This window comes from Cherax quadricarinatus, chromosome 54 (genome assembly GCF_038502225.1).
Source record: "Cherax quadricarinatus isolate ZL_2023a chromosome 54, ASM3850222v1, whole genome shotgun sequence".
Taxonomy (NCBI): Eukaryota; Metazoa; Arthropoda; class Malacostraca; order Decapoda; family Parastacidae; genus Cherax; species Cherax quadricarinatus.
Window position 1 is genome coordinate 19,280,420 of NC_091345.1, and position 15,306 is coordinate 19,295,725.

The 15,306-nt window shown below is 40.3% G+C and overlaps 1 protein-coding gene across 9 annotated transcripts in view; it reads left to right on the plus strand.

Annotated features, from left to right (window-relative positions):
- Positions 1-15,306, plus strand: part of LOC128705881 (solute carrier organic anion transporter family member 74D) — a 116,946-nt gene that overhangs the window by 68,267 nt on the left and 33,373 nt on the right. For all 9 annotated transcript variants that reach the window (XM_070096683.1, XM_070096684.1, XM_070096680.1 and 6 more), the window contains 3 exons: positions 4,547-4,711; positions 7,054-7,240; positions 10,074-10,212. In XM_070096683.1, coding sequence (XP_069952784.1) covers positions 4,547-4,711; positions 7,054-7,240; positions 10,074-10,212 — 491 coding nt within the window. The remainder of the gene's footprint in view (positions 1-4,546; positions 4,712-7,053; positions 7,241-10,073; positions 10,213-15,306) is intronic.

The window sequence follows — 15,306 nt, forward strand, 5'->3', positions numbered from 1 at the left end:
ACTCGATCAACTTTGCCACTGTCTTGCATTTCATTACGGTGAATGGTTGTCAACAATGTGACATCTCGTTTGTCATGCCACCGTAATGCCATGATGTCATTGGCAGTAAACACCTGCACGTCATCACCACGAACACCTGCGTTGAGCCTGGGCATATGTTTACGATTAGAACGCACTGTGCCACACACATCTGTCTTGTTCACTCGCATGAAATCACTGAGTAATGGGCTTGTGTACCAGTTATCGGTATATAATGTATGGCCCTTACCAAGATAAGGTGCCATCATGTTTCTCACTACGTCACCTGATATACCCAATAACATCTTGGTATCTTTCAATGTTTTACTACCCGTGTATACAACAATATCCAACACCAGGCCACTGTCACAATCACAGAGTACAAACAATTTTATACCAAAGCGGTTCCTCTTGCTCGGTATATACTGCTTGAATGACAGTCTACCTTTGAACAAAATCAAAGACTCGTCAATTACAAGATTCTTGAATGGATAAAAGTATATCCTGAACTTTTGTTTGAGATACATGAAAACATTTCTAATCTTGTATAACCTGTCACTTCTGTCAGGCCTGGTTTTGTCAGAGAAGTGCAACATACGTAACAGTAAGATAAACCTGTTCACTGGTATTATTTCACTGAAGGATGGGGTACAAATTAGCCGATCTGTGGACCAGTATGCTTTTATATTATGCTTATAGACGTGAGGCATAAGCATTATTGTTGCAAAAAGCAAATACATTTCTGCAACAGTCGTCTCTTTCCACCTGTGTAGTCTTGACTGTGGTGATAAGATCGTATTTGCCATGGTGTACTGAAAATACTTATTACTTTCCCTGACAATAGTTTCCATCAATGGCTGGTCAAAGAATAATTCAAAGAATTCCAGTTCATTGGCCGTGGTTCCAAGGGGACAGGTAGGTAGAATTCCACTTTGCGAGTCATCAAAGTGGTGAGGGCTGGGAACAAAATTGGGATTTTGCTGCCAATCCCAGATACGGTTTGCTGGTGGATACTGGACATCATAGGCTGGTTGTACGGGTGGTTGTGGCGGGCTGGTGGGTGACGCTCCGCTTTGTCCTTGAACTGACGAGTCAGCAGTGTGGGTTCCCGCGTGGCACAGCGAGTCACGCATGGCGGTGCCACTACCACCACCAGCCCCACTAACACCATCCACTGATGTCTGTGGCCCATCCATGCCAAGTGTAGCCACATCATCCTCACTATCACTACCTAAAACGGGTGTAGGGCCACGGGATGTACTCCGGGATGTACTACGGGATGTACTCCGTCCCCTGGGCACAGCATAGGGTACACTACCCGAGCGCATGCGGCGGCGAACATACCGACGCTTCACTGGTGAATATGTTTCCTCACTATCACTACTCGAATGATCGTCGAGCGCAATAAAATCACAATCCACGTCAGAATCATCGTCATTACTGAAGTCAGAGGCCAGGCCACGGGAAAATATTAGTTTTCTCTTACGTTTAGGAACACCCGACCGTGAGTCACGAGTGCCCACACCAGAGGTAGAAGGTCGAGGATCGTCGGGGTTTTCTGCACTATTATCGATATCCTGGTCATTATTTTCGGTCACTAACTTATCAAAGCCGTAGAATTCGTCTTCATTTCCACTTCCATCAGTGTCAGAACTATCAGACAGGAAGAGGAGAGTCCCAATTTTCCGGGGAGTGAGAGCTGACTTGCGACAAGACATGGTGAACAAGGGTGACTGAGCCGGCGTTCCCACAATGCTATGCGGGCGCCTAGATTTTTTGTTTACGGCGCACACCCACGGCGCAGACCCATTCTCTCATATGTAGGCCTATGAGCGCTTTCGCGCTAAATTTGACGGCGCTAGAATTTTGGCGTAGATCTACGGTTTGGACACTCACCGACCAGCCGTAGATCTACGGGACGGACCCTGAAAGGGTTAACAAAGATCTTCAACACATCATATGAAACTGGGCAACTCCCCGAGGTATGGAAGATGGCAAATGTAGTCCCAATTTTTAAAAAGGGAGACAGACATGAGGCACTAAACTACAGACCTGTATCACTAACGTGTATAGTATGCAAGGTCATAGAGAAGATCATCAGGAGGAGAGTGATGGAGCACCTGGAAAGAAACAAGTGTATAATTGACAGCCAGCATGGTTTTAGGGAAGGAAAATCCTGTGTCACAAACCTACTAGAGTTTTATGACAAGGTGACAGAAGTAAGACAAGAGAGAGAGGGGTGGATCGACTGCATTCTTTTGGACTGCAAGAAGGCCTTCGACACAGTTCCTCACAAGAGGTTACTGCAAAAGCTAGAGGATCAGGCACACATAACAGGAAAGGCACTGCAATGGATCAGAGAATACCTCACAGGGAGGCAACAGCGAGTCATGGTACGTGACAAGGTGTCAGAGTGGGCGCCTGTGACAAGCGGGGTTCCACAGGGGTCAGTCCTAGGACCTGTGCTGTTCTTGGTATATGTGAATGACATAACAGAAGGGATAGACTCAGAAGTGTCCTTGTTTGCGGATGATGTGAAGTTAATGAGAAGAATCAAATCGGATGAGGATCAGGCAGGACTACAAAGAGACCTGGACAGGCTACAAGCCTGGTCCAGCAACTGGCTCCTTGAGTTTAACCCTGCCAAATGCAAAGTCATGAAGATTGGGGAAGGGCAAAGAAGACCGCAGACACAATATAGTTTAGATGGCCAAAGTCTGCAAACCTCACTCAAGGAAAAAGATCTGGGGGTGAGTATAACACCGAGCATATCTCCTGAGGCGCACATAAATCAGATAACTGCTGCAGCATACGGGCGCCTGGCAAACCTACGGATAGCGTTCCGATACCTCAGTAAGGATTCGTTCAAGACTCTGTATACCATTTACGTCAGGCCCTTACTGGAGTATGCAGCACCAGTTTGGAATCCACACTTAGTCAAGCACGTCAAGAAATTAGAGAAAGTGCAATGGTTTGCAACAAGACTAGTCCCAGAGCTACGGGGATTGTCCTACGAAGAAAGGTTGAGGGAAATCGGCCTGACGACACTGGAGGCCAGGAGGGTCAGGGGAGACATGATAACGACATATAAAATACTGCGCGGAATAGACGAGGTGGGACACAGGCACAAGAGGTCACAATTGGAAGTTGAAGACTCAGATGAATCAAAGGGATGTTAGGAAGTACAGTGGACCCCCGGTTAACGAACTTTTTTCATTCCAGTAGTATGTTCAGGTGCCAGTACTGACCGAATTTTTTCCCATAAGGAATATTGTGAAGTAGATTAGTCCATTTCAGACCCCCAAACATACACGTACAAACGCACTTACATAAATACACTTACATAATTGGTCGCATTTGGAGGTGATCGTTAAGCGGGGGTCCACTGTATTTCTTCAGTCATAGAGTAGTCAAGCCGTGGAATAGCCTAGAAAGTGAAGTAGTGGAGGCGGGAACCATACATAGTTTTAAGGTGAGGTATGATAAAGCTCATGGAGCAGGGAGAGAGAGGACCTAGTAGCAATCAGTGAAGAGGTGGGGCCAGGAGCTGTGACTCGACCCCTGCAACCACAGATAGGTGAGTACACACACACACACACACACACACAGGGCCAGGAGCTGAGTCTCGACCCCTGCAACCACAATTAGGTGAGTACATTTACATGCACACATGCATACTTACACATATGCATGCACACCAATTCAAATATTCTACCACTGTAAATAAATATTTTCTATTATTTCAGCAGCAATTATTTTTTTTTAGTTTACAGTTATAATGTTTATATTGTGTATATAGTGTTTATATAACTAGGTAATAGGTTGGTACACAGCAACTGCCCAAGGAGGTACTACCATCCTGCCAAGTGAGTGTAAAATAGAAACCTGTAATTGTTTTACCTGATGGTAGGATTGCTGGTGTCTCTTTTTTGTCTCATAAACAATCAGGATTTCAGGTACGTCTTGCTACTTCAAACTTACACTTATGTCACGCTACACATGCATGTACAAGCATATACTGTATATACACACCCCTCTGGGTTTTCTTCTATTTTCTTACTAGTCCTTGCTCTTGTTTATTTCATCTATCTCCATGGGGAAGTGGAATAGAATTCTCCCTCCGTAAGCCATGTGTGTTATAAGAGGTGACTAACATGTCAGGAGCAGGGCACCTCGTAACCCCTTCTCCTGTATACATTACAAAAGTTAAAAAGAGAAACACTTGTTTTTATTTGTGGGCCACCCTGCCTCGGTGGGGTACGGCCGGTTTGTTGAAAGAAAGTAGAAACAATATTTATGTGATTAAACTGAGGGTTATTTTATTTATATTTGAAAGAAATGTGTGGCTTGTGAAAGTTTACTCACTTTGATTTTTCCAATTGTATTACTATAAATATGTTTTTAGGTCAAAAACTTAAGCATTTCTTGACATTCTTTGGTATAGAGTGTTTGACAGTTATTAATGGCTATATCATATATTCCATAGCATTTTCATTAGATGTTTTGTGTATTATTTTATTACTTGTAGACCTGATCATTGCCTTGAAGAGACTCTTCAAGAACAAGATCTGGACTGGGAACCTCTTCAGTGCCACTGTCTCACTTCTTGCTCTCTCCGGTTATTGGAGCTTTAAACCAAAGTACTTGGAGAATCAGTTCCGAAAAAGTGCCACTGAGGCCAATTTTTACACAGGTATTTTCTTATATATTTTACTCATGTTTAGTACAGTATATGCTGAAATATACCACTGTACAGTAGGCATCATAAACATGCATGCCAATAAGTATGTTTTTAGCAGATTGTTTGCCTGTTAGGTTCAACAAGTACCAGGGCAACTTTTGTATGGAAGATGATGGATAAATTATTGTGATTTTTTTTTTTCAGATTTTAATGACTGGCCTGGAAACTCACTGAACTTAAATCTGATAGAGAATGTCTGCAAACTTATTAAGCATAAATGTCATGACCTAGACATATCCTCTAATCCCAAAATCTTGAGTGCCATTAAGCAGGTGTGGGAGGATACTGACTTTTCTGTCCTCCATAAATTAGCACTGTCAGTGCCTAAGAGACTTACAGAGAGCATCAAGAGGAAGGGTAATCCTACAAAATGCTAGTTTAGGTGAAGAACACTTACATATTTCAGTATTATATATTTAAAATGATAGATTATGGTGAGCAGTCTCATTTTCTGCATGATCTGTTTATATGCATATTTATGATGCCTACTGTTAGTTTATCTAATTGTAATTGCCTATTTAAAGCTACATGGGCAAAGCTCCTGGTGTCCTGTCTTCAGTATAACTATAATTTTTTAAGGTTTTTCAATGGTTACAGTATTCATTACTTCCTCTTGTAGCCCATTCCATTAATCTAGCACTTTTTTTTGTGAAGAAAAGCTTTTTAGTAGCTCTTTTTTTCTGAATTAGTAGTTATGACTTCTTGTTCTGCCAGTTACTGGGATTAGGAAGTCTTCCTTGCTAATCCCACTGTATTCTTTTATAATTTTGAAGGCTGTTATCGTGTCTCCTCTTTTCCTTCTGTCAGCCAAGGATGACATATCTAATGCTTTTAGCATCTCTTTTCACATCCATATTTTATGGGTCTAGGAACCATTTTATAGCTCCTGTTTAGACTTTTTCTAGCTAGCTAACCTGTTTTTTAGTGTCAGACTTCATTCTACCATGTTTTAATTTTTTCTAACATTTCTTGTGAACAGCTTTTTGTTTATGTGATTTTCCTGTGGTAATCTTTTATCAGTAGTAATTCCTATTGATACTGTGTTTGGAGAAGATAGTATATTAATATTATATTTTATAAAGAAGCTTTTATGCATTCTTTAACCCTTTAATTGTCAAGACCCCTGCTCGCTTACTGACTCTTAGTGTTGAATTTAAAAAAAAAAAAAAAAAAATTATGAAATGATAGAGAATCTTTTCCCAATGGTGATAAAGCCAAAAGTATGAAGTTTGATGGAAAACTTATACAATTACACTTTTGCGAAGTTAGCGGTCTCGGCGACATTTATACATCAGTGATTTCGCCCACTTTGAGCCCTATTTTTGGCCAATTGAGTACAAGAAACTGCCCATTTGCCTATTTCAACTACCCAATAAAGTGATCAGAAATTGGTAATTTGGCCAATTTCATAAAAAATTTAAGGACCGCCAGTTTCAAAATAGGATCCAGAATTAACAATGCAGACATTCCTAGCACTAAAATAACATTTTCTCTGTTCATTAGTCACATCTCCAGGCCCCTCTTATATTATACTTGCTTTCCATTTTGAATTTTTATTCACAAAAAATAGAAGATTTACTGTTATGCAGACTATTGCAGTATTGAAAAAATGGTATAAATAATATCAGCACATTTGTGAAAGCATATTAGACCCACCAGTTGACGTGTATTAGACACGTGACGTGATTTGTTTACTCTTGAACATCGGCAAAAATTGAACATATCCGCTACTTTGAGCTCAATTTCAAGGTACATTTAGTCTGTAAACCATTCAAAATCATCTCTATTTCTGTAATATATCTTCCATTCTATCAAATGAGACCAAGAAAATGAGAATACAACCATAATGCTATACAAAAATACACCACAAAGTCGCTGTTTTAAACTAAAAACAAGATCGCAGTTTTTTTTTCTCATGCACTGCGTGCTGCAGGATTTTTTTTTATACTGCACACACTCAGACCCATTCTCTCATTTGTAGGCCTACTAGCTATCTCCCGCAAGATTGGAAACAGCTAGAATTTTGGCCTTCTATTGCAGGACCAACACAGGCTAGCAAGCCGTAATATTACAAGACTGACAGTGAAAAGGTTAAATAGATTTTCTCTTCTGTCAATAAATTTTCCTGATATATTTTTCATTTAAGTGTTATGTATGATGAAGTTGCTTGTAGGACTTTCTTTGTGTAGATTTATTTTTAAATTTAGCATAAAAGATGACAGAATGCAGTGATTATTTAATTCCTTTGCTGTACAGTTTTACTAAGTCTCCTGAAATGTTCCTTATTCTTACAGGCTTAGCAAGTCTGGTGGTATCTGTGGTCGGTGCAGTCATTAGTGGGTCAGTACTGAGGTGGTTCAGGCCTGGACCAAGGTACGTCACAGGATACAATGTTTTTGTCACAGTCTTCACCTGCGTGGGCTTCTTGGCTCTCATGTTTGTTGGCTGCCCGAAACTTGATGTTATTGGTCCAGTGAATGGGTGAGTCCAATAGATGCCTTTAACATTACAGTGATTTCTCCAGTTCACGCTAGTTCATGCTCAGAAGCATCTAAATTATAAACAAATTCTGGAAAATGGTAATTGTAAATTTTTCATATTTAAAGATTTTAAGTTAGAGAGAAACTGTAAATTTCATTTTGAAATTTTTGCTCCTGTTTGAGTGAGGCAAGTGTGTAGGTATGTAGTGGCCATCATCTTTTGATACAACACTAGTTACATATTGAAAACCAACCATATAGTGTTTTAAAAAATACAGTAGTCTCAGTGAATTTGCCATGCCCAGTTCTCATTTATGTTAATTATTTTGCCATATAAATTTTACTATTGACACTATTAAAGCAATTTTCTTTAGCTACATTAGCTAGATCTACTAATTTAGGGTAACACAAAGAAGGAAGAACATTTACCATTACTTATTTAATAGCTGTCTTGCCAGAAGTGCATGAGCATCACCATTCAGTTGACTGTATTGAAGGAAATATGGCTTCCTGCCATAAATTTTTTTCTGAAAATAGCTTCATTGGAGTTTGTCGACCTCTGATACTTGTAATTGTATGCACTTTTTATCAGATTTAAACCTGTATTGTGTTATTAGATCCATAATTAAGGAAAAGCAGCCTTTGCTGTCATGAACATGTTTCACAATGCTTCGCTTATTATCATATCACAGAATATTAACTGGCATTCCAAGCAACAAATTGTTGTGAAACTACTGGAAGAAGTATGAGAACAGTTGAGACACAGTCAAGTAATTAATTTGCAACCAAATCAGTATTTGAATTTTTGCTCTTCAGTAAATTTTGTGGATAGTTTTAAATTTTAAATTTGACATTCATTTTTGGGAAAATTTCATATTTGGCAGATATAAATAAACAATATATTACTCTTGTAGCTTTGAAGATATAATATTTGAAAAGACTAATAAAATGGGTTTCATTAGAGAGGAAATGGATTTTATATACAGTGGACCCCCGCATAACGATCACCTCCCAATGCGACCAATTATGTAAGTGTATTTATGTAAGTGCGTTTGTACGTGTATGTTTGGGGGTCTGAAATGGACTAATCTACTTCACAATATTCCTTATCGTTAACCGGGGGTCCACTGTACAGTGGACCCCCGGTTAACGATATTTTTTCATTCCAGAAGTATGTTCAGGTGCCAGTACTGACTGAATTTGTTCCCATAAGGAATATTGTGAAGTAGATTAGTCCATTTCAGACCCCCAAACATACACGTACAAACGCACTTACATAAATACACTTACATAATTGGTCGCATTGGGAGGTGATCGTTATGCGGGGGTCCACTGTATTTGTGTTTATGGTACTAGGCACTTACTGCAGTGATCCCAAGACTGAAACTTGAAAAAAAGGGAATTACAATCTTAGTTTTTTAAATGATTTAAGCTCATTTCTAGAATATTCTAACATCTCCATCAGCTTGCCATAAAAATGCAATTGATTAACAAATATTCAACTATTTAAAAGAAATATATTGTTACCTGTACACTACTTATTTTTTTCCACATTGGCCATTTCAACCAAGATTGAGTTCAGATTTGGTTTGGTGGACTGTCAGTAATTAGTAATGGTATTAAGTTCTTTTGCAAGATTTCAGGTATGTCTTGCTACTTCTACTGACACTTAGGTCACACTACACTTCCATGTACAAGCATATATATATACACACCCCTCTGGGTTTTCTACTATTTTCTTACTAATTCTTGCTCTTGTTTATTTCCTCTTATCTCCATGGGGAAGTGGAACAGAATTCTTCCTCCGTAAGCCATGCATGTCGTGAGAGGCAACTAACATGCCAGGAGCAAGGGGCTAGTAACCTCTTCTCTTGTATACATTGCTAAATTTAAAAAGAGAAACTTTTGTTGTTCTTTTTGGGTCACCCTGCCTTAGTGGGATATGGCCAGTTTGTTGAAAGAAAGAGAGAAGAATAAGTTCTTTATCCACAAAGGCAAAAATGGAAATGTACTAGAGCATAGCATACCAATGCTATTATATGAGTGTGAAGCATGGGCTCTAAATGTTAGCTGCAAGGACACAGCTGGAGGCAGTGAGGAGGAGGAGCAGGAGGATGGAGGCAGTGGAGATGTTGTGTGTAAGGGTGATATATGATGTGAATATTTTGCAGAGAATTCAGAGCTTGGAGATTAGAAGACATTGTGTAATTTGTGATGTGTAATTCACAGGGCTGAGGAGGGGTTCTTGGGGTGGTTTGGGCATTTAGAGAGGATGGAGCAAAATAAAATGATTAGGAGGATGCATAAATCTGAGGTGGAGGGAAGGAGGGGTAGGGGTCATCCCAAGAAGGGTTTGAGTGCTAGGGGCTTGAACATCCAACAGCCTTATTTAAGTGCATTAGAGGAGTGAAGGGAGAGAAGAGCAAGATAATATTTTTGAAGGGATTCAGGGAAACTGATCAGCTAGACTTGAATCCTGGAGGTGGGAAGTATGGTGCCTGCATTCTAAAGGAGGAATTAGGATGTTGCACTTCAGATGGTCATTTAAATTATGTCTGTGCATGTCTTATAAGACAGTTATGGAATGATTAGTGGTGATTGGTTTTCTTTCTTTTGGTCACTTTATCTTGGTGGGAACTGGCTGATGTGGTAAACCATGTGTAGTAGTGAGTGTTTTGTTCATCAAAAGGCAAGAGAGTCTCCCAACACAGATGTTTGTCAATGATCTGTTTAGTGATCAAGCAACTGCTGGCTTGCCAGTTTTATATAACCATGGTTGAATATCCACTGCCCAAATAAAAAAAAGGTTCAGTAATTTATTTTGTACCCTACAGGTCAGTGGGGCCCACGTGTTCAGCAGACTGTGGGTGCACAGAGAAATTCACTCCTGTTTGTGCACAAGATAAGACCACACTCTTCTATTCACCCTGCTATGCTGGTTGTTCTATTGACAACACCACTGCTTATCCTATTGTTAGTAAATTAAGCAGGCTTTGAGCTTAAAAGTTTCTCAGCACAGTATGAGTGCTGTTAATACTACATATGGACTGGGAATTCAAGGAAATTTTCACTGGTAACCTGTATAATTAATTACATTTTTGTTTCGGGATTTTTAAGATGCTCACTCAATTTATAATTTCATATATAAACTTCATTACAAATTTAAGAGCAAGTAAAACAATTATTAATGGTTATTATTACAGTATTGTTAAATTATTTTTATTTATTTATTCTTATATTATTTGTTTTGCTTATGTGCACCACACAGTATTTACATTTTTATACTATATACAGGAGGCCCCACTTATGATGGGTTAGGTTCCAGGTTACTGCCGTAAAGCAAATCACCTTTTTTCCACTTTTAAATGCATATGAATGCCTGATAACAAGGTTACACTATCACATACTAAGTTAGCATTAAAACTAGGCATAAAAACAATAAAAAGTAAAATGCATATACAGTACACTCATTACTTAACTTAAAATATTTATAGTCTTAATGTAAGGTGAGAGGTAAGTAGTATTTATTGTAGGAAGTCAGGTGTGGTAGCCCACCCGGCGACCACACCTTGCAGTTATGTTAATTTGTTTTACTATGATTGTATATACGTACTGTACATACACCTACCATCCAACTTATGACCTGCTTGACATACGACCATTCGACTTACAACCTTGTTTTCTATGCCAAATTTCTGGCAAATGAACAACTGTTTGTGCTGTACACAGTGTTTATCATAAACCTTACAGTATCAAATACAGTACTAACAGCATAAAAAGTAAAGTAAAAAATGAGACACCAAAATAAAACAATAAAATAAAGTCATTACAAAAATGTGATGTTGATATTCAGTAGTAAGGTTCGACTTACGTCCATTTCGACTTACGACCAGTTTCTCAGAATTGAACTCGGTCGTAAGTCGGATGGTACCTGTATTTTGTTTTTATATGTAGTGCGTTTCTTATATAATTTTGAAAATAAAGTCTTAGATGGATTAATGAAAATGTCTATAATAACGTAATACAGCCTCTCCTCACTTAGCGACATACTTGTTTACCGACACCTCGGATTTACAACGGGCTCTCTGACAACTATTCATACCTAAATAATGTCTATTAGAGCTGATTTCCTCTATTCTGTTTATTTCAATATATAGTACACTACTGTATAAACATTTAAAAATATACCAGAAAGGTTATAAATGGTGCAAAGGTGACATTAAAACAATATCCAAGATAGTTGACACACACTCGCTACTATTATAGTACGCTCCTCACTTAGCGACGAATTTGTTTAAGAATGTGGTCTTACGAATGGAACTCCGTCATTAAGTGAGGAGAGGCTGTATATGACATTTAAAGCACCCCAGAGCAATTATGATTATTATTATTATGATGCTTATTGCATCTTCAGCACTAGTGAGCCACTCTTAGTGACTTTTATGTACCTGCACGCCAGCACAGTGTGTAAGTTTATTTAGGTACAGGCACACATAAGTACAATTATCAGAGTATATATAAAATGTTCTATATAAAACACTTGAAACTTTGGAAAGTTTCCAGACATAATCGAGAGAGAGACACGGATCTCATGGAGGATGTAAACAAACAGTGGTACACAGACACTGTAATAGCAAATCAGAAGCTGTATAAATAAATTTTTAGGTATAATTTGAAATGTCTGTCTTAGCAAAGCACCATAAAGTGCAGTGCTGTAAAGCAGGGCCCTCCTGTACAGGTATGTCGCAGACATATACTTTCTTATATTTATTTAATAGACTGTATCTATTTATTTTAAGATAATCAGGTACATTACAAGTATTTTTGTGAAAATATTTAACAAGTTACAATTGTTACAATTCTGGAGGTGGGAAGTATCGTGCTATCACTCTGAAGGAGAGGCAGGGCTGTTACAGTTTTGGAGGTGGGAAGTACAATGTCTTCATTCTAAAGGAGAGGCAGGACTGTTGCAGTTCTGGAGGTGGGAGGTTGGGAAGTACAGTGTCTTCACTCTGCAGGAGAGGTAGGACTGTTGCAGTTCTGGAGGTGGGAAGTACAGTGTCTTCACTCTGAAGGAGGGGCAGGACTGTTGCAATTTTGGAGGTGAGAAGTACAATACCTGCACTCTGAAGGATAGATGGGGATGTTACTGTTGTGATGGTGGGAAGTACAGTGCCTGTACTATGAAGGAGGGATGGGGATATTAGTTGTGACGGTGGGAAGTACAGTGCCTGCACTCTGAAGGAGGGATGGGGATATTAGTTGTGACGGTGGGAAGTACAGTGCCTGCACTCTGAAGGAGGGATGGGGATATTAGTTGTGATGGTGGGAAGTACAGTGCCTGCACTCTGAAGGAAGGGTAAGGATGTTACAGTTGTGATAGCACGAAGCACATTAAATAACAAAAAGGCTCAATACCGTAGCTGGAACAATACACAAATAACCTGCACATAGGAGAGAGGAGCTTACAATGACATTTTGGTCCGACTTGGACCATTTACAAACTCACACTAACAAAAAGGAGAAGAAGAGGGAGTACAGGTCTCCCTCAACATTCGCGAGGGTTAGGGGATCAAGAGCCTCGCGAATGTTGAAAAACCGTGAATGTTTGGTGCCCCAATATATTGTAGGGAAATATAATACAATACTGCTTCCTTAACTTGTTGAACCGTGAACAACCATAAAATACCTGAAAATGTCATAAACTGTACTAAAAATATACATGTTATGCTTTAATAACATGTATGTTATTAAATACCACAGACTCCGCCATTGCCTCCACCAATGCCTCCACCACTTCCTCAACCACTGCGAGTCCCTACTACCCTCCCTCCGACCCCCGCAACTGGCAGCCAGCCCTCCCACCACTCAGTGTGGTGAGTGTTTTGTTTGTTCATTATTTGCTATTAAACTACAGTATAAATAATGCAAACCCATTCATGACTGCATATTGCAATGGCTATTCGGACAGGTATTGGACGGTGACATCATGTGTTTACTCTTGAACACAGCAAAGAATCAAGCATTTCTGCTACTGCTAATAATAACAATAGTAATAATAATAATAATAATAATAATAATAATAATAATACGATATAATTGAAGAAGGAAATTGTACAAAAATATGAGGGAGTGGTTGACACATCGTCAGTGTGGCTTTGTTTATGTTGGAGTGAGCATTAGTCTCCGTGCTCTTCCAAACATTTCACAATAATTCAGCAGTTGAGGCAGTGGTATTTAATAACATATATGTTATAAATAATAATAGTACATATTATTAATAACATGTATTATTATTATTAATAACATGTATGTTATTAAATACCACTGCCTCAACCGCTGCCTCAACCACTGCCTCAATCGCTGCCTCAACAGCTGCCTCAACGGCTGCCTCAATCGCTGCCTCAACAGCTGCCTCACCCACTGCCTCAATCGCTGCCTCAACAGCTGCCTCAACCACTGCCTCAATCACTGCCTCAACAGCTGCCTCAACCACTGCCTCGATTGCTTCCTCAACAGCTGCCTCACCCACTGCCTCAATCGCTGCCTCACCCACTGCTTCAACAGCTGCCTCAACCACTGCCTCAATCACTGCCTCAACAGCTGCCTCAACCACTGCCTCAATAGCTGCCTCAACAGCTGCCTCACCCACTGCCTCAATCACTGCCTCAACAGCTGCCTCACCCACTGCCTCAATTGCTGCCTCAACAGCTGCCTCAACCACTGCCTCAATCGCTGCCTCAACAGCAGCCTCAACAGCTGCCTCACCCACTGCCTCAATTGCTGCCTCAACAGCTGCCTCAATCGCTGCCTCAACAGCTGCCTCACCCACTGCCTCAATCGCTGCCTCAACAGCTGTCTCACCCACTGCCTCAATCGCTGCCTCAATCGCTGCCTCAACAGCTGCCTCACCCACTGCCTCAATTGCTGCCTCAACAGCTGCATCAACCACTGCCTCAACAGCAGCCTCACCCACTGCCTCAATCGCTGCCTCAACCACTGCCTCAATCGCTGCCTCAACAGCTGCCTCAACCACTGCCTCAATCACTGCCTCAACAGCTGCCTCACCCACTGCCTCAATCGCTGCCTCAACAGCTGCCTCAACCACTGCCTCAATTGCTGCCTCAACAGCAGCCTCAACAGCTGCCTCACCCACTGCCTCAATCGCTGCCTCAACCACTGCCTCAGTCGCTGCCTCAACAGCTGCCTCAACAGCTGCCTTAACAGCTGCCTCAACCACTGCCTCTACCACTGCCTCTACCACTCCAGTCGCACTCAATCTACAAGCACCAAACAATGAATTATTGTGAAATGTTTGGAAGAGCACGGAGACTAATGCTCACTCCAGCATAAACAAAGCCACACTGACAATGTGTCAACCACTCCCTCGTATTTTTGTACAACTTCCTTCAATTATATCGTATTTATTATTATTATTATTATTATTATTATTATTATTATTATTACTATTGTTATTATTAGCAGTAGCAGAAATGTTTGATTCTTTGCTGTGTTCAAGAGTAAACACATGATGTCACCGTCTAATACCTGTCCAAATAGCCATTCCAATATGCAGTCATGAATGGGTTTACATTATTTATACTGTAGTTTAATAGCAAATAATGAACAAACAAAACACTCACCACACTGAGTGGTGGGAGGGCTGGCTGCTAGTTGCGGGGGTCGGTGGGAGGGTAGTAGGGACTCGCAGGTGGTAGGAAACTTGAATATGATTTGGCGGCTGGGAATTTGGTGGCTGGGAATTTGACGGTTGGGAATTCGCGAATGTGTGAAGCCCGCGAAAGCTGAAAACGTGAATGTTGAGGGAGACCTGTATATATAGGCCAGAAGACAGGGATGGGACAAGAGGGGTAGTAGGAAAGGAAGAAGAGAGGTAGTGGTAGAGGTCTTGGTGTCTATTTCTTGTTCCTCTTGTCCTCTTCAGTACTTTGGAGAAACTGGCTGTTCTCTTTCTGACGGACTCAGGGAGCACAAAAGCAGTGTTAGACTTGCCAACACCAACAATACTTTTTTATGTCATGTCAGAGATTACAGTCATCCTATTGA